The sequence below is a fragment of the Helobdella robusta genome, assembly GCF_000326865.2.
Source record: "Helobdella robusta unplaced genomic scaffold HELROscaffold_65, whole genome shotgun sequence".
Taxonomy (NCBI): Eukaryota; Metazoa; Annelida; class Clitellata; order Rhynchobdellida; family Glossiphoniidae; genus Helobdella; species Helobdella robusta.
This window is the reverse complement of record NW_008705364.1, coordinates 246,720-271,719: the sequence shown is the minus strand read 5'-3', so window position 1 is coordinate 271,719 and position 25,000 is coordinate 246,720. Positions and strand designations below refer to the sequence as shown.

Genomic DNA, 25,000 nt, shown 5'->3' with positions numbered 1-25,000 from the left:
TAGCTACAAGCATTCTTCCTTGTTTCCGATGACGTCATGGACCATTCAATTACAAGGAGAGGTAGACCCTGCTGGTACACTGTTGTAAGGGACTACCTAATTAACATAAATTTGCATATATTTGCATAAATTTGAATGAGTAATTTTTATTGTGAGAATATTTCTTGGTTTTGATTCAATGATCTTTTTAATATTTAGTTAATCAATCAGTCAGTTTGTCAATTAATAACCCAATCAATAAACCACTCAAACAAACTGGCAATCAATCAACCAATTAATCAATCATTCAACCAACTAATCAATCAACAATCAGTTAATCACTCAATTAATTAATAAATAAATCAATTACCTAATTAATGAACTAATTAATCAAGCCAGGGGTAGGCTTAATAGCAATGAATGACGCACTCTATATAGAATCATCCGTATACAAACTGCTGAAGAAATATATTAGGAATAAGCCGTACTACATTGACATTGTCGATCTGTTTCATGAGGTTTTTTGGCAGAACTTCTATTGATTAGCGATTATATTATTGCGTCAATTATTGAAATTAATTATCAACTTTAGAAATTATTAATAAACAAAAATTGCTTATAAATCATGGATAAAATAATAGTAAACATATAATAATATAATTTCCGAATAATATAATTATGAAAGAAAACTTTTCAGACAATCCACCAGACAATAGTAGGTCAGTGCCTTGACCTGCTGACCTCAAAAGAGGTCAATCTTGACGGCTTCACTCTCGACAGGTACAACGCCATTGTTAAATATAAAACGGCCTACTATTCATTCCATCTACCCGTCGCCTGCGCCATCTACATGGTCAGATTTTAAATTTTTTGGGGATCGAATGTTCAGGTATAATGAAACAAACAATAGTGTTTCTAACTGAATGATCATTTTTAATGAATTGACCTAATGCGAAAATAATATAATAATTTGTAATAATTATTAAATATAATTGATAAATATATAAAATAATTTATAATAATTATTAATTATTTACTAGGTTGGAATAAATGATGAAAGATCGCATCAGCTAGCTAAAGATATTCTCCTAAAAATGGGAGAGTATTTTCAAGTCCAGGTTTCTTTTATTTATTTTATTATTTTAAAATAATTTAGAGGCAATTATAGTAAAATATAATAAAAATAATATAATATAATAATAATATAATATAATATAATAAATATAATAAAAGCTGTGATTATGTTTTTCTTCAGTTCATAATTAAACCAACCTCAGTTCTCACTTCATTATAGTCAAACTAAGATGAAACCGCATCTTAGCCTGAAACGGTGATCATCATTATTATGATCATAATAAACAAAATTTATAATCATGATAATAAAATTATAGTCGTAATTATAAAAAAAATATGCAACCATAATAATTATTTCTTTCAAATAGGATGACTACCTGGATTGTTTTGGGGACCCAGAGTTGACAGGGAAGCTCGGGACAGATATCGAAGATAATAAATGCAGTTGGTTGATTGTACAGGCCTGGTCGAAAGCTGACAACCGTCAAAAAGAGATATTAATGGTGATTGTTATTATAGTTAATTATTAATTAATATATTGTTATTATAGTTAATTATGGTTAAATTATACTACTACAACTACTACTAATAATACTAATACATAATTACCTGAAGGTAAATTACGGAAAGCCAGAGGAATGCAACTTAAAAATGGTGAAAATGGTTTATGAGGAATTGAATTTAAGGACAGTTTACGAAGACTACGAAGCGAAGAGTTTCCAAGAAATCTCGAAACTAATTGAAGGGATTGATAGCTGCCTACCGAAGACCATGTTTAACGAGTTTGCGAAGAAAATTTATAAAAGAAATAAATAGATCAAAAAAAGTTAATTGATTAATTAAATCAATAAATAAAATCTTCCAAATAAAATGATCTGCATAAACCTAGGTTTTCATTGTCTATACTGTCCATACATGTTTAACGTGTTTTAATCTATTGCTTTGGGGCTAATATGTACATGCATACACACACGTACATACACACATAATATATTTTTACAAACATACACACACAAACACGATTCTTTTTATTTCATTTAATTTAAAGTTTTTAAATTTTTTATTATTAATCAAACTTTTAATAATACAATTATATATTATTAATCAAAACTTTTAATATTACATTTACATATAATACATTCATAATACAATAGACGCAAATATATATATATATATATATATGTGTGTGTGTATACATATATATATATTACATATATATATATACATATAATAATAGTGTGTATATACATATATATATATAATGTAATAATATATATATATATAATGAACAATAGCAAATAATAACTAATAATAGGTAACTCTCTTTCTTTGCCTCTCTCTCTCTCTCTCTCTCTATACATATATAAATTGGGTGAGAATTTCACACGTATGTACATATACATACACACCACCAAATAAGAAGCTAAAAGTTAACAAAAATATATATATATACATATCACGCACTACATAACCCATATATATTACATGCAAAATAATTTTTTCGTATATATATATATATATATATATATATATATATATATATATATATATATGAACAATAGCAAATAATAACTAATAATAGGTAACTCTCTCTTTCTTTGCCTCTCTCTCTTTCTATACATATATAAATTGGGTGAGAATTTCACACGTATGCACATACACGTACACACCACCAAATAAGAAGCTAAAAGTTAACAAAACATACCAAAAAACTTATAAATTGATGAACCTAGAGTAACACATTTAAATATAATATTATATAATATAAATATAATGAAAATTTACCAAAAATTGCATAAAGAAACGACGATTATACATACAACGCTAAAGCCTCCAATCATGTGAATAGAAAGAAACTAATTGATGTGTAAAACTTCAACAACAGAAAATAGTTCATTAACTAAGCAGGGGAACGTAACGATGATCGGCGTAAATGTACATAATTCACTTAGGGTAGCACATCTTCTCACTCACACGCATACACACACACACGCGCGTACACACACACGTACGTACACACTCACACGCATACACACACACGTATATACAGAACCATTATCCGGAACATAATTTTATTTCAATTCATTTACCAATTGTTTCAATAAAACGCTTATATGTACACAAACACACACACTCACACATATATATATATATATATATATATATATATATATATATATATTAAAATATATATATTACAAAAACAAACATCCACATATAAATAATTCTTGGATTCATTTTACATAGACAAAGAAATAAATAGATAAGTAAATAAAAATAAATAAACGAGTAAATACATTTTAGTTGTTATCAGTTCAGTTTTGTTTAACTGTGAATGCTGTTCATTCATTCATTCGTTCGTAAAAAATATTGCTCTACTCGAGTTCTGATGTAATTTGTCCGTAATTCGTATTAGCGGTGGCGTCTTTAGCAGCGTTTATTGAGCTGTTGTTGTCGTTGTTACTGTTGTTGTCGTCGTCATCGTTATTGTTGTTGATGTTATTTTTATTACTGACACTCAAAAAATTTGAAATTCCCGCAGAGAATGACGGCGCTGCTAACAATGGTGATGAAATGATGTCATCATTCGGAGGGATGTGCAGTGACGAAGTAAGCATCATCGTCTGTGATGTTTGAGGTAATGATGATGGCGGTGTTGATGATGAAACGGATGATGATGATGATGATGGAATAGACGTAAAGTATGATGAAGGACTCATTGGTGATGTTGACATGCTCAACTGGAAAAATCCTGATGGCGATGACGATGATGGAGATGAAAATGATGTAATTGGAAATGATGATGGAGTATGCAGATTATTTGCAGGAATCGGAACAAGGCCTTGAGACAAAAATTGAACAGAACGATACGAAGGTAATGATGGTGATGAAGAAGATGATGATGACGTAATTGAGGATGATGACAACAACGAAAATGAACGTAAGGCCAATGGTGGTGATGAAGTAGTAGTCACCAACAACGATGACGATGACAACAACGACGGCAACGAAAAGTTCTTATCAGATCTCAAGAGTGAGCCTAAATTGAAAGGTTCATTCGACTTTAGACAGTTGCTGATACCGCTGCCGTTGCTGGCCGACGCCACGGCAACAGGCAGGCCTGAGGCAGAAAGAAAAGGCATTCTAGCAGCTTTTAACTTTGGAACTAGTGAAGCTAATTCTACCTGGCTGGGCTGTTGTTTGTTGCTGCTGTTGTTCACCATCATTACGGGTTTGTTGGCCGTGGCGGGTCTCAAAGATAAGGACGACGGCGAAGATGATGGTAATGTTGACGATGAAGATGGCTGTGATGATGTTAATGAGTTTTTAGCATTGATGTGCTGCTTCAAAACCATCGAAGTTTTCGTCGTGACAGGAGTTCTAACATATGTTGTCGTTTTTTGTGTTGTTGTTGTTGGCGCTGCTAATGCAGGCTTACCAAATCTTACGTTGAGAATGTTGTTGACTTTGGGGGTTGGTTTTTGTTGAGGAGCATTTGGGCTCAACAGGCTGGCAATACTTTGGCCTTGGCTCGGTTGAAAAATCTGCACAGTGCTGTTTGATGGGCCTGGTTTTGCAATTAATAATTTAAGTGGTTGCCCAGTTCTCTGTTGTGGTTGCAACTGTTGTTGCTGTAGTTGTATCTGTTGTTGTTGTGGTTGTATCTGTTGCTGTTGTATCTGTTGTGGTTGTATCTGTTGATGTTGTGTTTGTATCTGCTGTTGCTGTTGCAACAGTTGTTGATGTTGTGGTTGTATCTGTTGTTGTTGCTGTGGTTGTTCGAATTGTATCTGTTGCACCAGACTTTGTTGTCGTAAATTCTGAAGCTGTGATTGCTGCAACTGCAAAGTTTGCTGTTGTAGTAGTTGTTGCAGTTGCAGACGAATTTGTTGTTGTGAATTTGTTTGTATTAGTGTCTGCGGTGGTTGCATCTGTTGTGGTTGTTGTAGAACTATCTGTTGTGGCTGCTGAAGCTGCTGTAACTGCTTTTGATGCACTTGTTGCTGTTGTTGTTGCTGCTGCTTTTGAATTGCTTGTTGTTGTCGTACTTTCTGAGCAAGTTGGCCAGCAAGTCGAGGTTGTTGTTTGACTTGTTGGAAGTTGAGTGGTTGAACAATGAGTGGAGTAGGCCTTGTGAGAATGTTGATGTCAGAGAGAGCTGTTCCTACTAACCTTACTAGCTGATTTGGAACGAATGTCCCATTTCTCGGCATAAAGGGTGAAGCAGCAGCAGCGGCAGTAGTACTATTAACAGTTGTGGTAGTAGCAGTAGCTGTTGTAGCAGTAGTTAGTTGTTGCTGGTTCATGTGATCTGGTAATGGAATGACGGCTTTGTTGTTTGGTATGATGAAGTTTGTTGGTAATAGTGTTGTTGTTGAATGTCCTTGTTGTTGTTGTGGCTGCAAGATGGCAACATTAGAACTGTTGTTGTTACTATCAATAATCCTTGTGTTTTTTGCTGTCCGATTGATGTTGAGGTTCTGTTGGAAGTTGTTGTTGCTGCTGATGTTGGCACTATCATGGCTGACTAAAATAAAATTTGACAGTTGAATGTTACTGTGGTTGGGGCCAGAATGTTTAACATTAGATTGAATGGCATTCATGTTGAAAAGGTTGCTGCTGTTTTGTTGAGCAACATTATCTGAGTTAGAAGATTGAAGATTGGAAACGTCAGTCACAATGTTGAGTTGTTGCATTGGTGCATCTGTGGTGGCTAGTTTGTAGGATGTGATTAGGAATGGTTGCTGCTGCTGCTGCTGTTGTTGTTGCTGCTGCTGTAGTAGTTGTTGTAGTTGTTGTCTTTGAGATTGGTTCAATGACATTGACATTCTCAACCAATCGTTCAAGTGTTGTGAGTTGTTGGGAATGATGCTGAAAGCATTGATGGTGTTTGCCTGCTGTAGTGTTTGGCTGCAGGGATTGGCTATGTAGTTTGCCACATTAAGCTGTTGCTTTCGAGGGCTTTGCTGTTGTTGAACCTGTTGTTGTTTTTGAATCTGTTGTTGCTGTTGTTGAATTTGTTGCAAATAATGTTTTGGCAAAAATGTTTGTATTTGCTGAGAACTGTCCACAACTGCACTAGATTTCTGCAACAAAATCATTTGTTGTTGTTGTTGTTGTTGGGTCAACAAGGTCCCGCCTACTTGAAAGTTGCTCAACATCGAAGCATCACCATCGAAGCTAACAGAAACAACATTAGACCTAGGGAGGCTGAAACTTTTTTTGTTTTTTGCCTCAGTATTGCCACAACTCAATCCATCTCCTCCTCCAATCATATTACTATGTTCTGGTCCAGATTGCAAAACTCCGTGAGAAGTTGAAGGAACATTTGAATTTCGTTTGGCAGTTGCTCTTACCGATTTTTTATAAACTCTCTTCTGTTTAGTTGTAGTTTGATTTGTAATCTGATCTGCCATTGGTTGGCTTGGAAAATAAGAGGTGTGTTGATCGGCCACATTAGACGATGTTTGACTCAAATTTGTCATAGTCAAAGTATTTGGAGGGACAAACGATGCATTTACTTGCAAATCATTCATGGATGGTGATATATATGTTGAATATGGTGAATCATCACAAAGACTAAAGTCATTGAAACTTTCAGAACTTGCAGCAGCCGTTGTTACAACAATTTCTGAGACACTGGTTGCTGGCTGTAAGTACGAATCATTCAATCTATCCAAATCATCGCAATTATACTCAAAATTCTTAGATTGATGAGCTTTAGACATTAATCTCTTTGATCTCTTCAGCAAGAGTCCAGCTTTGTTTTGCAGTTGTTGTTGTTGCTTCTGCTGTGCTGTTGTAGGAGTTCTTTTCCTTAGAACTCTACCCTGACTCAACAGCAGTGCCATATTCAAATCAGCACTGGAAAAACCAGCAACATCATCATTATTCTCTGGATCAATGTTTTTTCGTTTTTTCTTCTCAAGAGCCTTTGCATTTGCAATAGTTTCTAATGAGATGTGCTTGAAGCCATTTTTATCTTCCTTAGTAATGACATCAGGAGTGGCTGCTGTTTCATTTTTTGATTTTTTAACAATATTTGTGGCGGTTGTCGCCGCGTCTAGCACCTCACCACCCACTGGTGAATTGGCGGCTGAAGGTGATGCTCTGGAAGATGCCTCTGTGCTCTCGACCCAGCCTTCGTCATTCGGTGGCTGGTAGGGTTGTATTGTTCAAATTAGTTCAAGTTATCAAATCAATTTTCAATATTATTGGAAATCAATTTTCAATATTTTCGAAAACAGAAATAGTTTTTTATGATGTTCTCTCTGTTACATAATTACATACCCCAGGGATTGGCGTTTCTTTATAATTTTTCTGATCGGTCCACATTTCCAACCGCTTTTCTTTGAGATTCTTAGCAAGCTGTTGTTCAAAGGGCTCGAAATGTTTCAAGAGGTTTACAATGTTTTTGTACAACTTCCTCTCTGTATTTCTCTTCAATGGCGTGGCAGTTGTTGTCTGTGGGTGAGTGTTGTTGGATGTGTATGCGTGTGAAGGTGTTGTTTATCGTTTATGGGCGTCTGTGTAAATGTTTGTGTGTATGTTGTTGTTTCTTGGTTTAATAAGAAACATAAGAGTGTACATGTAAGTTGTGGTTTTGCATTTGTATGAGCCTAGTTAAATAGAATTTAGTGGAATTGAAATATAATAACTCATTAGAAATGAATAAAAATTACAGCAAAAAGTCGTTTATTCGTGTTTGTAAAGTAAAAATAAATCCGCTTCACCTTAGGAGTTGTCACTACTGCCTTGGGCTTGTCATCGGCAGAGGCACCATCGCTGTTGTCATCGACACACGTGCTCGACTCTCCTTCATTATTGAGATCGTCCTTCGACTTAAACTGGACAGCTAATTGCTTCACTTCATCTATATTGTCGGCCACCAATTGAAATTCTTTATAATTAGGACCCTAAAAATAATAAGAAAAATTAAAATGACATAAATTGAAACGAGTCGAAATCAATGTCAAAAAGAAAGCACGTTTAAAGCTCAGATATCCATCTCTCACTAACTTCATCATTGTTGATGTTTTCTACATACTCTGTCTTTGGAGACTTGGCGAGGAATGGTTCTATATTATGCTGGTTATATTTACAAGAGTCATCTGCTTCGTTGAAAGACAAAGTAGGCATATCATCACTATTATCATCACTACTGCCCGCCTTATGTTCTTCAGTAAGAGTTTCTTTCTTAACTAAATCATTAAGCCCCACATCATTCTGTTTTTCTGATGAAGACGCTGGTGATGATGAGGGTTTACTCATTCTTTCATCATTTTTACGATCATCAACATACATATCACCAAAGGCCCCTTTATCGTCATCATCATTCTTGTCACTCGTCTTATTATCACCACCGTTATTATTATTAAAACTATCGCCATTCATACAGTTAATGTGATCGACGATCCCATCATTTTGTAGAAGTTTGCATGGTTCAGATTGTGAAGGCACTGACACGGATGTTAGCAAGTATGGCGACGATGACGACGCTACTGATAATGTTGTTGTTGATGATGACATCAGTGACGATGATGACGACGATGATGACGACGACGAAGAAGATGATGATGATGATGGAGGGGTAGCTTCTATTGTCCCCGCCTCAACTGACTCTGCACAAGACCTTGCAGCTTTGTCATCACCCACATCAGCAACAATCCCATCACAACTATCATCATCATTGTTATTATTGTTCTTAGTATTACTAGCATTATCCCCATTATTACAGTCATCACCGTTATTATTATTATTATTATTTTTACATTTTCTACCTCGTTTCCTTTTATGGCCACTATTTGCTACACTATCATTGTCATCTTCATCATTGCACCCATCATCATCATCATTATTATTATTATTCTTATTAATATTATTCTTATTATTCCTCCTACTATTAAGAGCGGAATTAGGTTTAGGGGTAGATTTGTTATTAGTGGCCCTCAGGATTCTGCCACTAACGCGACTAATGTTCAAAACCTGATCCCCATCCAGTATGCAATTAGTAATATTTCTAATAGCGTTATTATTTCCCATATTGTTTTTATTATTGTTGTTCTTGTTGTTGCTAGAACTGGGTCGCGTGACCTTTGACCTATTTACAGGGGCAGCACATTTCTTCGACTCTTCGATGACCTTTCTGAGTGACCTTCTCGGAATAGTAGCAGGGGTCCAGCTTAGCTGGTTGCTGCCGTTGTTGTCGCTATTGTGGTTGGTGGTGGCAGTAGTAGTTGAAGTAGCTAAACTGACGTTGTCGTCATCGTCGTCGTCATCGCTTGTTTTATTCTTTTTCTTTTTATTACTGACTCTGGTTTCGTTCTCGGTCTCATCATCATCATCATCATTTTTGTCAGCCTTGTCGCCATCATCCTCATCTTCATACGTGATGCACTTTTTACAGGATGACTTCCTTTTACAATTGGAAATAGATGAAATTTTTGAAGATGACGCTGATGATGATGTTAATTTTTTACACTTAGTTTTTGACGGAGCATTACCACCACCACCACCATCATCATCATCATCATTACTACTACTGTCCTTATCATCATCATCGTCGTCATCATCGGTATCATCACTGCTAGGTTTTCTTTTTGTAGCGCGTTTTTTATTTTGAGTTTTGTTACAAGACTTTATACACTGCTTGCTTCTTTTTCGACGACCATCGCCCTCGCCATCATCCTCAGCATCCTCCTTCTCTACTTCCTCTTCCTCCTCATTATTATTAACGACGTCACCATCATCTTCGTCATCCATTACCTCAGTGTCATCGTGATTGTAATCGTATTCACTATCTTCATTGGCGGAGCTGGATTCTAACAGGTCAGCCTGGTAGCACTTTACTTGTTTTGGATTCTATGGGAAGAAAAAATTATTGGCAGAGATAATTAATGCCATATTTATTTATTTACATAACTATAGTTTAAATGATAAATTAATAATCTTACAGCAATCACAACATAACTAATAGTTTTGTAAAGTTAACTATACTTATGACAAAATTAATCAGTCAATAGCAATAGACATAGCAATCTAACAATGGAATAATTGATCAACTAATATAATAATCAACTAATAAATCAATCAACCTACTAGCCAATCAATCAATAAAACAATCACCAACAAAGATACAATACCGCTCTGAAGCAAAATACCTAAGAATAAATAACACAACACCCGACCTGTCTTAGCCTGCTATCTCTACATCGTCCAATTTCTGAGGTACTATTGTCTTTGCTGTTGTCGTGGCGATAACGGTGGTTCGATGTTCTCAATTTGCTCTTGGAAAGGTTCTTTTTTCTACCTCTTCTTCTCTCCTTCTTTATCTGAAGAATTTTTTATGGAATGATTTTTTTTGGTAAACAGTATTATTATGTGTCGAAATCCTTTCTGATAAGAACAAAACAAGAGAGAGAGAAAGAGAGAGAGATAAGACAAAACTTGAAAAAAATCTCTAACCGGTGTTATCTCGGGCCGCCTAATTTCGATACATGGGAAGGGAGCTTCCTTGTAAATACGGACTTCATTAATGAAGAACTGAGGAAAGTGAATGTACCTATTTCCTTCGTTGTCGAAGCCAAGGGTAGTACACCTTAGGTCTTCAATCTGACACTTTTCTATCGTCTTAGCTAATAATTTGTGAGGGTCCTGGTTTGTTGATTGGTTAATTAAAAGGATAGTCAATCAATTTGATTGGTTGGCTAGACAAATGATTGAATGTTGAGTTAGTTTAATTGGTTGGTTAGGTAGTTGACTGAATGTTGAGTTAATTTGATTGGTTGGTCAAACAATTGACTGAATGTTGAGTTAATTTGATTGCTTGGTTAGGTGATTGACTGACTGAGCTAACGAAAAAATATGCAAATTGCTATCTAAATTCATTTTTAGTTACTTGTTAGTGAATATTAATTAAGTGATTGCTAACGTTATAGAAGGTGTAATCACACAAAGACTTCACTATCCAAACTTTCTGGTAATATGTCAGATCGTGAAATCCACATTTAGATAATGGGTTGGTCGTACCTGGTTGGAGGAATGATGATTAGCGTGCTTAGGGAAAGAATAATAAACCATGTAACAAACGAAAACTTAATCTAAAGAAAACAAAGAATTCTTAAAAAGTATTAAAATTCATAAATATAATACATCAAAACAGGATTTGGTCTGGAATTCGAGTTTAACTTTTTCCGCATATTACTGGAAAATTACTGACAAATTAAAAGTTACCAACCCATCACTTTAAAGAACTGCTGGTCTATTGCAAAATTCTCAGGCGTCTCCTAGAAAGCAAGCATAAAATAATTAATATGCAATTATAAATAAATCGATAGATCACAGACACAAGGCTGCTGTTGTTGCAAGCATCTTAGGGTTAGGCATTTGGCCATTACATTTATTAATAAACACACAGAAAGAATAATTAAATAATATTATTAAATATAGAATAATAGGTAAACGAAAAAATATAACTAACGGTCGTTGGATTGCACTTGTTATCATGGAAAGCCTTGTACCAATTTTCCAATATTTCTTTCAATTTTCCTTCCCACACATGGGATGGCATGTAAATTTTGGATTGTAATCTGAATCAATCAAAAACTGACCTTTTATAACCTTGATTAAACAATTCTAAAAACAGCACACCAATCAAATCTCAGTCAAACATTTCTGTAAATAGCACACCAATCAGAAACTGACTTTGATCTTTGGCAGGCAGAGCCCAACAGTGCCGTCATTATCCTCTGCATGACTGAACTTTCCTTCGACAGTATGAAGCACCTCTCAACTTCATACTGGCTGGGAACTTCCAGGTTCAAAGCTCGCAAGAACAAGTTTAAGAAATGACCAATTTCTACAAGCTGTGGTGAGTAAAAAATATGGATCATTAAAACAGCAGCAGCAGCAACTAACGACACCAACAAACCTCCCACATAGCTTTCATCTGAGCTCTGGTCACCTCATCGAAGAGATTTTCATCCCAAACCACCAAACTTTTTAGAAATTCCTCCCGCTTTGCCCGCCTTTCCAGCACCCTAATCCTATTCGCCTCCTTCTTACTGAGCGGTCGAATGACGTTTGAAAGATGCGACATTGCCAATTTTGTCGATGTCACACCTAAAAAGTTCATTATCAATTTGGTCATTAAACTTGAAAAAAAAATCTTTGGTAGTTACCCCTAGAAAGATTTGTGAAAAATTTGTTTGTTACATATGAAAAAATTACCAAAAATTCGGTTAAAAATGGAGCTAAAGAGGTTTTGAATTTGTGTTCTCACTGACCTTGTCGTTTGAGGAAACTTGGAATGTAAGGCGAGGAGGATGACAAAGATAATGCAGCATTTATCTTGTCTTTCAACTCTCTGGATACATAAAACATTTTAACAAATCATGCATGCATGAATGAATGAATGGGATACTAACGAATGAATGAGAGAACGTTTCAATAAATGAATAAATGAACAAATGACCCTAACATGAAATGACGTTGATGATGACACAATTAATCACATGATGATCTGATGATGTTAATTTATCCCTCAGGCTGGTTATATCATGTGACAGAAGATTAACATTATCACTTACTCCTCATAATATATCATCATCATCATCAATAACAACAACAACATAGAACGCCACTATAACGTCTGTAACTTTGTATAAAAATGTTTACAATCACACACATACAAACACACACACACACAAAATTATAAACATAAGCAAAGACACGCATACACTTGTACTACAAACACACCCACACATAGTACATACATATGCATAATATATTTATATATACACGGAACCTTGCCTAAACACACATACACATAAAGAGAGAGAGAGAGAGAGAGAGAGAGAGAGAGAGAGAGAGAGAGAGAGAGAGGAGGGAGGAATAATTAGTAAGTCTTCACACACACTACACACTAACACATACATGTTACACACACACACACACACACACACACAGACATACAAACAGACATACAAACAGACACAGAAATGGACCGACCTGGATAACAGAGCAATCTTCTGACCAAGAATTATGTCAAGTTTTAAGGCCTTCTTGCTGATTGAATGGTTAATACCATTGAACATGATGCAGTTTTCGATGATCAGTCGAAAGTCAGCTATGACTTGAGTTATGTCGTCGTACTGGTACCTATCAAACTTCTCCTCCACTGCATTTCAATTTTTTTCCAGATATTCAATCATTCATCACGAAGAAAACCATGAATACTCTAAACTATCAATATCATTATGAATCAATGAAATTTATTATGAAATAATTTAATCCATGAAACAAACAGTAATAAAAATATTTAGGTGATAATGATGAAAGAGAGAGGTGATAATGATGATGATGATGAGAGCTTTGATAATGATGAAAACAGTAATAGTGATGATAATAATGATCACAAAACCACTAAACTAACTCTTTCTAAACCACATAGGCCTCCGGATTCTATCATAATAATCCTGGCAGCCAATAAGATTCGAGTCAACCGCATCCATGAAAGGTCGATTGTGAAGTTTGTTTGAATCACTCATTAACTCCCTCAAAATTCTATAGCCCTGTGGTAAATTGTGTGATTGAAATGTAAGCTCATAATAAATTTTTTCTAAAATTCTCACTTTGATGGTACGTATTTCTCAGAATAAATTCTTTCCACAATTCTTACCCAGTGTGTGTAAAAATGTACAAGTGGTTCAAAATGCATGCATTGCAGGCACTGCATGCGATAGGCAGGGGTCTCTGCATTTAAACCTACTCACTGCAATAGAAACTCCAGGCACTTTAACCATTACACAATCTAGTCACCAAGTTTCATTATTATTGCAAACATAGTGTTATATATAAATTTTGATAACCTATGCAAATTAATGTTATTTAAAATGTCAAGGTCCAATTTTATTAGCCAGAGTTAGGTAATGAGCTAAAGTTTAATCTTATTCTGACTAGATGTGCCCATGGTACATTTGTTAATATTTGACTTAGTGAATTAATTTGTACAGTATTTTGTGTGTGATGTTGTCAGTATTTTATACTTCAAACACTCCAAAAGAATATTTTTTATATGTAATTTGATATTTTATGGCTGACAATTTTCTTTTCTGTCAATGTCAATTACATTTTCAATTTCTCCTTTGTCGAAGTTAGATAAGTGCAACTTAGAAAAAAAAACTTATAAGAACTAACTTGTTGGAGCTCATAGCTCAGCGGCTGTCTGTCTTCAACAGCTGTTTCTGCCTCAAAGTCCTCTTCACTTTCATTGGTCGGACCATCAACAGTGGGCTCAGTAGATATGCACTCCTCGTGAATTTCTTCTTCTTGGAGATACTCCTGTACTATGAATGATTCGTCCATCAAATTTGCATTAACATTGTCCATGATGATGTCACTATCTGGTAGATCCTTGTTCTTTGCCGAGTTGAAACTGTTTTTAATGCTTTGCGTCAAAACAGTCCCCATACCAATGAAGAACTCCGGACCCAATATCTCGTTCAGATTGTTGTCACAGTAGTTAGCGTTAGAAGCATCATTATTTTGATTTGCAATTGTGTTGCTCACTGACACACCAAAATTTGCATCACAGACAGATTCACTAACATTTGTATCACAGACAAATTTACTGATATTTATATCACAGACTGATACTGTTTCATTAGTACTGCAAATCAATTCGATACCATTTTTGCCATTAAAATGGTCATTTAATTTGCCATCATCGTCAATTTTATCCCCAATCGACACACCACTGTCAAATGTCACATTATAGTCTTCAACAACTGTTCTCTGCCAGTTTTGATTGACTGGTAAGATTTCAGAATTTATGTTCATTTTTTCTGTTTCTTGGAAATATCACAAAATAAAAGAACTGGATCTGTGCTGTATAAAAAAGATGAAATATGTTTAAGATAGAGTTGATACATGAAGCTATTTAATGGCAAAATGCACAAACACAAAAGCGTACACAAAAAAGTTGTACATAATAAATTAAAACGCCGTACACTCGAACAGCTGATCGCATTCAGGCAAATTTTCAACTTAAAATCTGCTTGGGATGAAAGCGTCATGACGGAAAAAAGTTACGCAAAAGTCGTAAAAAGTGAAATCATTCGATAGGAAATTACTTTTTACGTCAAAATTTGATAAGGAAGAGTTTAGAGATGAATTTATTGAGAAGAACAACTCAAACGAAACCAAATTGGCGAAGAACTCCGCTGAACACCTATATACAAAAACACAACAAAGTAAGTAAGAGTATGCAGAAAACTTTGACGAAAGTTTTGACGCTTGTACGGAGAAAATTAGAGAAAAATGATGATAAATTTTCACAATATAAACATTTAATATAATTCTTTATTGAATAAAAAATGAAAAAATAAAAAACTCACGTATTTTTTAGCGATTTTGTTCATCTGTTCGATCATTATTTAATAAAAAAATTTAGCAAGCTGCGACGAAGACACTAAATTCTAAAATGCATTTTCCGAAAGGAGTACGAAGGCACCAAGCAATGGTTTAAAATTATTACCACTTCAAAAAATTATATTAAATGTTCTTTTTGCGGTGAAAATATTTTATTTTATTTATTGAAAATATTATTTTATTCTATAATCGTAAATTTGATTCATTTTTGAAAAAAAAGATTGATTCGATTCGCTATTTTTTGAAATTTGAATGAATGCCGGTGTTAATAGTTTCATTTTCCACCATCGAAATAACAATGATGATCATCAAGATTATTATTATTATCATTATTATTATTATTCCCCATTATCACCATATTAGTCGCAGCTGAATCTCATCTCGTCATAATCTGGTTCGAATCCCGTCTGCCTGAAACTTCTAAATTATCATACGGTAACCGCGCGTGCGGTACGGATTCTACTTAAAGGGCTAAAGGTTAAAGGTTTCGAGCTAAAGGTTAAAGGTCTCTACACTCAGCCTAGGTTAAGAGGACTCAACAGCTGACATCCATCGTGTAAGAGGAATACATGCCGAACGACGCACCACACGCGAAAAAAAGTGTTAAGCGGAGATTTTTTTGTCGTATTCCAATCGAACTCAGCCTTTGCGATACCGCTCCAGCTGGCGATCTTAACCACTAGACCATCACGCCGGCCCTTCAAATGTATGTGTACGTGAGGGTAAGTGTCCCACACATACACGCACACATACAAACTCACACACAAGCACACATACATACCCACCAGCATACACGCTCACATACAAACCAACATATAAACACGCCCATAGTAAATGAGTTAAAAACAGAACGAACTAAAGAATGAACAGATGAAAACAAAGAATTTGCGAACAATGAACGAGATCTTTAAGGAGATGAACAAACGAACGATTAACTCGCTATCATTACCATCGTCATTAATATTAACCATCATCATCATGTTATTATAGTTATTATATTAATTAGACCAAACAAATAGAAAAATCAATAGTTGTTATATCATCCGAGACGTGTATTTATCTAGCGCCAACTCAACTATGCCTTCATTCATTCATTCATTTATTCGTTCGTTCGTTCGTTCGTTCATTCATTCGTTCGTTCGTTCAATCATTCATTCGTTCGTTCGTTCATTCGTTCGTTCGTTCGTTCGTTCATTCATTCATTCATTCAACCATTCATTCATTCATTCAACCATTCATTCATCCATTCATCCATCCATCCATCCATCCATTCATTCATTCATTCATTCATTCATTCATTCATTCATTCATTCATTCATTCATTCATTCATTCATTCATTCATTCATTCATTCATTCATTCATTCATTCATTCATTCATTCATTCATTCATTCATTCATCCATTCATTCATTCATTCATTCATTCATTCATTCATTCATTCATTCATTCATTCATTCATCCATTCATTCATCCATTCATTCATTCATTCATTCATTCATTCATTCATTCATTCATTCATTCATTCATTCAACCATTCAAGACGGTCTGCCTTGTTTTTCATCAATTTTTTTAAAACAATTAAACAACCATTTGTTTAATTTATGTACATATAGATAATAGTGCACATACATACATATACACACATACATACATACATACATACACACACACACACACACATACACACACACACATACATACATACATATATTATATAACGTAACGTTAGATGATAGTAATACACACACGCACGCACAAACACACACGCACGCACACATACACGTACATACACAAATACATTTAATGTTTTGTTTCCGACTAGCTATTGTTTGAACGCTGAACGGAGGGACGAATTAATTAAATTAAAGTAAATTAAAATAAATTACTTGTAGAGTTGTTGGTTTTTTTTTAAATATTATCAAATTTTTTTCCTAATTTGTATAAAATGTTTGGAAAAATATTTCTTTAAGAGTTTAAAACTTTTCAAACGTCAATTTAAAAAACGAATTTTCCGTCAGGCCTGTAATTTAATTCGCCCTCAATTAAACGAAAACCATATTTTTAATTAATATTTGAAATAAATAAAAGAACAAATCCCAAAAAGTAATTAATCACTTTATTAATCAATAACCGACAACAAAACAACAGCAACAACCATATATAATAACAACCAAATCAGCGATCGAATCAGTTAAACGTTCACAAATCACCGACAAAAGATAAAAGTACAGAATGTACCGCCAACATTATTTACTCGTTTACATCCTCGCCATAAAGCTGCCATCACCTTCATCATCAGTACAGCAAGCATCGTCAACATTGTCAGCCGACCCAATGCCAGAATCAGGAGTCAGATACTCCAAACATCTGGATGCATTCACAAACGCTGAAATCTGCGCACAAATCCTGGACAAATCCGTCTTTATCCCAGCAAGATCCCGTCTGAATTGTCTGCACTACTGCGCGTCCACCTACCAACTGGATTGCACTGGGATCAATTATTATCCGGACGCGAAAAGTTGTCTGTTGTTGAGGAATGGTGCTTTTAATAATTATACAAGTGGATTGCCATGTCGTGGTCATTATCGCAGTGGTCAGTTCTCTTCTGTTTGGCTTTTTTGTCATCATAATTTCCTTTTCTATGAAAAAATATTTTGAAAATTGCTTGAGAGAGTTTAATAAATTTGTTGGATTTGAAAATTTCACGAGTTAGTTGAACGTGGAGTTACGCATTTGCTCTCCTGTTGAAATCCAGCATGTTTAAAACCCAACCGAAAACAGACTGCCCGGCGAACTTTTACAACTCATTCCGGAACAGGAAATGCTACAGTTTGAGGATCGGCAAATGGAACTGGAATGATTCGCAGAGGACCTGCAATGGCATGCACCCAGCTTCCCACGCGGTCATCATCAGCGACGCAGATGAGAAGGCATACGTCAACAGGTTCCTCTACTCAATTTTGTCTCGTTAGTTCGGCTTTCTTTAATCATTCTGATCATATTTAAGTATTCAAAATTCTACATTAATAGGAAAATGTTAATTGAGTAATCATCGAAATGACAAATGACTGTTTGTTGCTTTATTTGTAACGTTTATCTACAATATTAATTTAAATCTTATTCACATAAGCTGTGTGTTTGTTTGTTTGTGTGTGTGTGTGTGTGAAAATAAAATAACAAGTATTATAGTATTATTACCACCACGACAACCATTTTGCAACCACCAATCGACCAACCAGCCTCATCAACATGTGCAGTTTTCTTGGGCAGTTCTACGACACCAACGTATGACGTCTGGTCTGCCGGTGCGATGACGTATCTCAACTCGGTTGCGCAACCGTTCGCCTGGTATCCATACCCTGGCGTGAAGATATCCTTTGGTGGGTATAGTTGCTGGAATTCAGGCGAGCCAAACGGGTATTTTGACGGTCTAACTTTGTATTGTGTCGAGATATACTTCGATACCTGTTGTAATGATACACCATGTTCTCTAGCCAAGTGTGTACTCTGTGAAGTTGATCAGTAGTAGCAGAAGCAGCAGCAGCAGCAGCAGTAGTAATAAGTAGTAGTAGTAGTAGTAGTAGTAGTAGTAGTAGTAGTAGTAGTAGTAGTAGTAGTAGTAGTAGTAGTAGTAGTAGTAAGTAGTAGTAGTAGTAGCAGTAGTAGTAGTAGTAGTAGCAGTAGTAGTAGTAGTAGTAGTAGTAGTAGTAGTAGTAGTAGTAGTGGTGGTGGCGGTGGTGGTGGTAGTAGTAGTATAGTAGAAGTAGTAGCAAGTAGCAATGACAGCAGGATACTAAAAAAACTTTTTGCAATTGAGATGATAATATCAATTGAACGTTGAACGCTTGGACTGAAACGTTCTGAGAGACAATTGAACTTATTTTTACAAAAAATATAGCATCAATTGTTAACTTTTGATGTTAAATTAAATGAGTTTGATGTTCATATGCACTTCTTAAGAAATGGCACAGCCCTATTCAGTTTGAACAGTTTACCGGCTGATCAACCTTTTATATTATATTTATCAAAAGTTTTAATTATTGTTAAGGTATTATTCGCTTTGTTGATTATCAATTTATATTTAATTCCTAATTAATTTGTTTTTTTCAAGTTTTGTCTATTAAAAACTCTATTTCGCTTTTTCAAATTGAAAAATTTTTCCTTAAAAGTCAATTTGTTCATACTGGAAGCAAGCTCGGCGAACCAAGAGAAAATATAACAACGAAATTAACTTGAATTGTACAAAAAAAACCATGTCAGAACTCAAATAATTCACGCATATATACAAATAACTAAGAAAATAAACACACACACACACGTACAGAAACTTACACACATACACGGGTACATTTATATCAAACTTTACTATTTATAGAATATTTTATATTTTCACTGTTTAATTCGTCGTGGTTTTTGTCGTTGTTTTTACTTGTTCTTTAGAATGTACTGAAATGTAACTGTTGTTGTTATGAAATTGTGGTTGTTAATGTAATTGTTGACGTTACGAATTGTTAGTTTTGTTTATGTTTCGATCTTACAAGAAGTTTAAATAATCATCATTTTCTGATTTATAAATGTCCTAATAACGCTAATTTTCAGTTTTTTAAAGATAATATCAATTTATTATCAACTGAAATGCTTGTACTTGATAATTCTTGTGAACAATTTGTTCTGGTAACATCGTAACGAAAAACATACAATCATACAGAGTAGCTTGAAAATAATTATTACAAAATTTTAAAAATCTAAAATAGAAATTTAAGTGGCTAAAAAATTAACACTAATCCTTCACGGCAAACTATATTTCTACAACTGCTGATAGCAACACCGCCTTCTCCATCCACACTTACACTAGACAAGCCCCATCTGATAAGACTGAGTTAAACATCCCAAACACATAGATTTACAACAATTTCAAGAATCTCTGCCTAAATATCGACAAATCCTTATCTATTCTAACTGCCTACAGCAATGCATGTCAATATTAGAACAGGATTGGCCAGTGGTTAATTTTATCCGGATTTTTATTCAAGCACTCATTTATACGTTCTCGCGAGAATAATGACTAAATGAGTGATTTTTATAAAAAAGACCCTTTTGGAAATTGTACTAAATTAAAGGCTTTTTTATATCGCAAACTTTTTTAGTTTTGTAGTCTCTGCAATTTTCGGATGTTCGTCACTTCAAATTTAAACTTTCGTAAACAATTTTATTCGGGTATATTATTGTATTGTATATTAATTGTAATTTTATTTATAAGTCTCTAAAACTACTACTACTACTACTACTATTATTATTACTACTACTACTACTACTACTACTACTACTACTACTACTACTACTACTACTACTACTACTACTACCACTACCACTACTTCTACTATTGCTGCTGCTACTACTTCAACTGCTACTTTTACTATACTGCAACCAATATAATAAACATAGAATTGATTAAAATTATTTACAAACACTTAACAATAACAACAGGGTAGTTGAAGTTTTCGGAATATTGGAATAGGGTTACAGAAAAATGAAACAAATTTTTTCAAAATCCACATTTAGATAACAATTATTTTTCAAAATATTAAAAAAAATACAAAAAATCATGAAAATCTTAAACTACAATGTTGACAAATTCAAAATTAAACTTATCAACGTTACTATTTGTGGCCCTGGCCGTTTTAAAAGCGAAATTCGGCACATCTCCGTATCTCCGTTGGGGCTCAGTCGAGTCGACATTTTTTAATGTTTCAGTATTACTGTCACTAACACTTTGTTCGGTTAGGAATAATTTATAATTTCTTTCAATTTCGGCCATTTCCATTGGCGAATAACCAGAATCGTCACCGGAACAATACGTCCAGTTATCATTCGAGATCGCGTCTGTAAATTGATGTCTATGCAGGCATGGATTTTCACTGTCTATGGTGTTGAAAACGGAAGTGTTCGTCTCTTCTGCGTTTAATTCGAATTCGTTCGAGTTTTCGTCTAATTCGAATTCGTGAATATGTTTTTTGGTTCTGTGTTTGGGTTGTTTAGTGGAGGAATGGGATGCAGATAAGTAGGAAGCCCGAGATGAAGATGCCAAAATGGCGGTTTTGTTGTTAGTAGAATTTTTTCTCTTGTCAGTTTTGTTGTTGATGGTGATTTTTGAATTCGAAGATCTCTTGTCTCGATCGGAATCATTGATGTTTATGTTTGCAGCGTTTATGAGTGGCGATCTAAAAATATAAAAATTAATGTTGCTAATTATCTGGAGCAAACCGTAAACGAAAAGTCCTTACAATGAATTAAAAAATGTACGTATCTAGTAACTCAAGTACCTAAGTTTAAGACTACTTTCATCTCTAAAATGAGTCCTGTGACGATGTTGTTGTTGCTGTTGCTGGCGCTTTTCCAGTTGCAGTTGTAAGTAATTTAAATTGACAGGTCCCTGGAGGATTTCTGGGGAATCTCGAGGTAGCGGGAGTGAGGCCTTCACTTGTCTACCACTACCACGATTTCTGTGGTGGTGGCTGGCGTGAATTTTGATGTTTTCTTGTTGGGGATTTGTTGGTGGCCTGTTGTTGTTGCTGCTGCTGTTGTTGTTGTAGATGTTGTTTCTGTTGTTATTGCTGGGAGAGGAGTGAAAGGAATAGTTTTTGTTGATTTGTTTAATGAAGTTTTGGACCGGGTAATTGCTCTGCTCGTACAACCAGCGTTTCCTGCTCAGTCGCTCGTTCATCTGCTCTCTACGTCTGGTTGAGGAAGATTTAAAATGTTACGGCTACTAATATTAACAATAAATAAATAAATAAATATATAGATAAATAAATAAATAAATGAATGAATAAATAACCAAACGATAACTTTATATTTTAACAACAATTTTTAAAAGGCTGATGCCCAAAAAACTAATCAAACAGAAAACAAAAAATAAATCAAAGAAACAGACAAATTATATTTCCCGCCAACCTCTTAGCTTCATGAAACTTCCCCCTACAGATAAGGATAACAAGAACGACAATGGCAGAAAAGACGGCAAACGCCAAGCCCACTGTTGATGCTATGACAATTTTCCAGTGGTTCTCCGCTATATTTCCACCCATATATATTCAAATACCTACATTATTCAATTACTTTTATTAATTATTACCATTTATTATTATCATCGCGTTATAGTATTTTAGTATTTATTGTTGTATTGGGGCACAGACACGGTAAAGTTAAAGAGTCCTTCCCCCTTTAAGGGTTAGATGGATACGCCCTAATCTACCCCAACCAAATTTTTTTTAAATAATTCTAGTGAGAGTTATGCAGTAAATAAAAGTGTGTTGTTACTATTTACTTTCACGGCATTTTAACCTAAGTATTTCACTAAAAGATGAGACGGTGTAACGGTTAAGATGCCCGCCCCTGATGTTGCAGTAACCGAGTTTAAATGCCAAGAGATCCCTGCTTATTGGGTATGTGTGTGAGTGTGGCGTGTGTATGTGTGCGTGTGTGTGGTGTGTGTGTTGATTCACGCGTGTAGTATCCGTTCGCATGAATACGCTGGGTGTTTGTTTGTTGCTGCTGATACTTCTAAAAAATAATACAATACAATAATACAATACAAGAAACTTACTTAATTATCCAAACTTAAATTTTCTCAAATACCTCATTACAAATTTTTTTTTACAAGCAAATTCAATGAAATATAATAAAACTATAGTTACTTACTTACAATGTTATTAATTCCAGTATTCTAGTACTGTAGTAGATTAGTATAATTATGAACCATCACGATCTAGAATGTTGTTATCAATCGTAAATTAATAAGTTTATCGGCTAATTAAATATTATTTATTATTTTTTAGTGAATAATTTCATGATTTTAAGTTATTGTAATTGGTACATTATACCGATATATCAGTATTTATACAGATATAAATATGAATATAGTCGTGAATTGAACATACACTCTTACATATTTTTCATTATTAACTTAATCATTAGAGTTTAATTAGATAATATTTATCTATCCTTACTTAGCTAAGTCTGTTAGACATGCTTATATACACATACATTCATTCATACATACATTCACATATACATACATACATACAAACATACATACATGCATACATATATATATACATACATACAATATATAGTATACATATACATATATATATACATACATACATACATACATACATACATACATACATACATACATACATACATACATACATACATACATACATACATACATACATACATACATACATACATACATACATACATTCACACATACATACATACATATATACATTCATACATACATACATACATATATACATTCATACATACATACATTCATACATTCACACATACATACATATATACATACATACATACATACATACATACATACATACATACATACATACATACATACATACATACATACATACATACATACATACATACATACATGCATCAGGCATACATTCATAATGGAACTCTAAGCTAAAGTTACATCGGCCGATGATCATCGTCATCTTCATCGTCATTTTTAGCATCCATTCATTCTGATTGGCTACTGGAGGGAGTTTGTTAAATAAACGAATGGATTTGTTTCTATACAAAAAAGATGAAAAGTTTAAAAGTTAATTTAGGTTAAAATTTATTTAAAAAATATTATTCTGATATTATTTTATGGCTTCATTTTAAGCGGTAAGCATATAGAATATAATGTTATAGGCAATGTATTTGTATAATTTTAATGACCCAAATAGAATATATTTATGAAATATAGGCAACCAAAATAGCGATATATAAATTACAGATTGATTGATTGATTGATTGATTGATTGATTGATTGAATAATTGATTGACTAATTGATAGATATAGTAGATAGATTAAACGTAAAACGAATGATTGATTGGCATCATAATGAATGAATGATTAATAAATTAAATAATGGATAAATCTATGATTAATTGATTGATGAAATGACCAACTAATTGATTGAATGTTTGATTGATTGATTGATTGATTGATTGTTTGTTTGTTTGTTTGTTTGATTGATTGTTTGTTTGATTGATTGATTGAATAAGAAAACAACAATCTGAATTATTTTACAACCATCAAACAAATTAGCTAATTGGCGAATGAGTGTAATTAATGAAAGGGGTTGGCTTGGCTTGAGATAGATTAGAGAGAAATTAATGATGACGATGACGACGACGATGATGATTGCATTAATTTTAAAATGATAAATAATGATGATGATAATAATTATAATAATTATAATAAAGATGACGTTTTTAATTATAAGTAGCAATGAACAACATTCACATCTTCTACAAATCTAATTGGTGTAGCTATTATTGTAGTTTTATCAGCCTGTAACCATCATTATCATAATCATTATCATCATAACCATCATCTTCATCATCATCATTGTCATCATCATCATAATCATTACCATCATAACCATTATCTTCATCATCATCATGTCATCATCATCGCAGTCATCATCATCATCTC

At 34.0% G+C, this 25,000-nt stretch overlaps 4 protein-coding genes across 4 annotated transcripts in view; 2 read left to right on the top strand and 2 right to left on the bottom strand.

The window, feature by feature from the left end:
- The window catches only part of HELRODRAFT_115552 (hypothetical protein), a 4,406-nt gene extending 1,315 nt beyond the window's left edge, over positions 1-3,091 (top strand). The window contains exons 4-10 of the mRNA XM_009030120.1: positions 4-84; positions 375-497; positions 677-832; positions 1,020-1,097; positions 1,422-1,553; positions 1,666-2,235; positions 2,495-3,091. Coding sequence (XP_009028368.1) covers positions 4-84; positions 375-497; positions 677-832; positions 1,020-1,097; positions 1,422-1,553; positions 1,666-1,869 — 774 coding nt within the window. The 3' untranslated portion in view covers positions 1,870-2,235; positions 2,495-3,091. The remainder of the gene's footprint in view (positions 1-3; positions 85-374; positions 498-676; positions 833-1,019; positions 1,098-1,421; positions 1,554-1,665; positions 2,236-2,494) is intronic.
- A 337-nt stretch (positions 3,092-3,428) lies between these two features.
- On the bottom strand, positions 3,429-14,892 carry HELRODRAFT_180820 (hypothetical protein; the record flags this gene model as incomplete). Its single annotated transcript, XM_009030119.1, has 14 exons — positions 3,429-7,211; positions 7,345-7,518; positions 7,788-7,970; positions 8,074-9,915; positions 10,242-10,385; positions 10,985-11,082; positions 11,291-11,339; positions 11,534-11,642; positions 11,758-11,918; positions 11,984-12,174; positions 12,339-12,418; positions 13,063-13,231; positions 13,487-13,625; positions 14,251-14,892. 14 exons carry the CDS (start codon positions 14,890-14,892, stop codon positions 3,429-3,431), a joined length of 7,764 nt encoding a protein of 2,587 aa, XP_009028367.1.
- A 2,823-nt stretch (positions 14,893-17,715) lies between these two features.
- On the top strand, positions 17,716-19,009 carry HELRODRAFT_180819 (hypothetical protein; the record flags this gene model as incomplete). Its single annotated transcript, XM_009030118.1, has 3 exons — positions 17,716-18,076; positions 18,265-18,450; positions 18,723-19,009. The coding sequence occupies 3 exons, from the start codon at positions 17,716-17,718 to the stop codon at positions 19,007-19,009; spliced, it is 834 nt and encodes a 277-aa protein (XP_009028366.1).
- A 1,969-nt stretch (positions 19,010-20,978) lies between these two features.
- HELRODRAFT_194036 (hypothetical protein) lies at positions 20,979-23,479 on the bottom strand. The gene is made up of 4 exons (XM_009030117.1): positions 23,432-23,479; positions 22,438-23,251; positions 21,807-22,220; positions 20,979-21,704 (listed from the first exon to the last, which is right to left on the bottom strand). The coding sequence occupies exons 2-4, from the start codon at positions 22,569-22,571 to the stop codon at positions 21,098-21,100; spliced, it is 1,155 nt and encodes a 384-aa protein (XP_009028365.1). The 5' UTR covers positions 22,572-23,251; positions 23,432-23,479; the 3' UTR covers positions 20,979-21,097.
- Between the last annotated feature and the right edge of the window lie 1,521 nt (positions 23,480-25,000).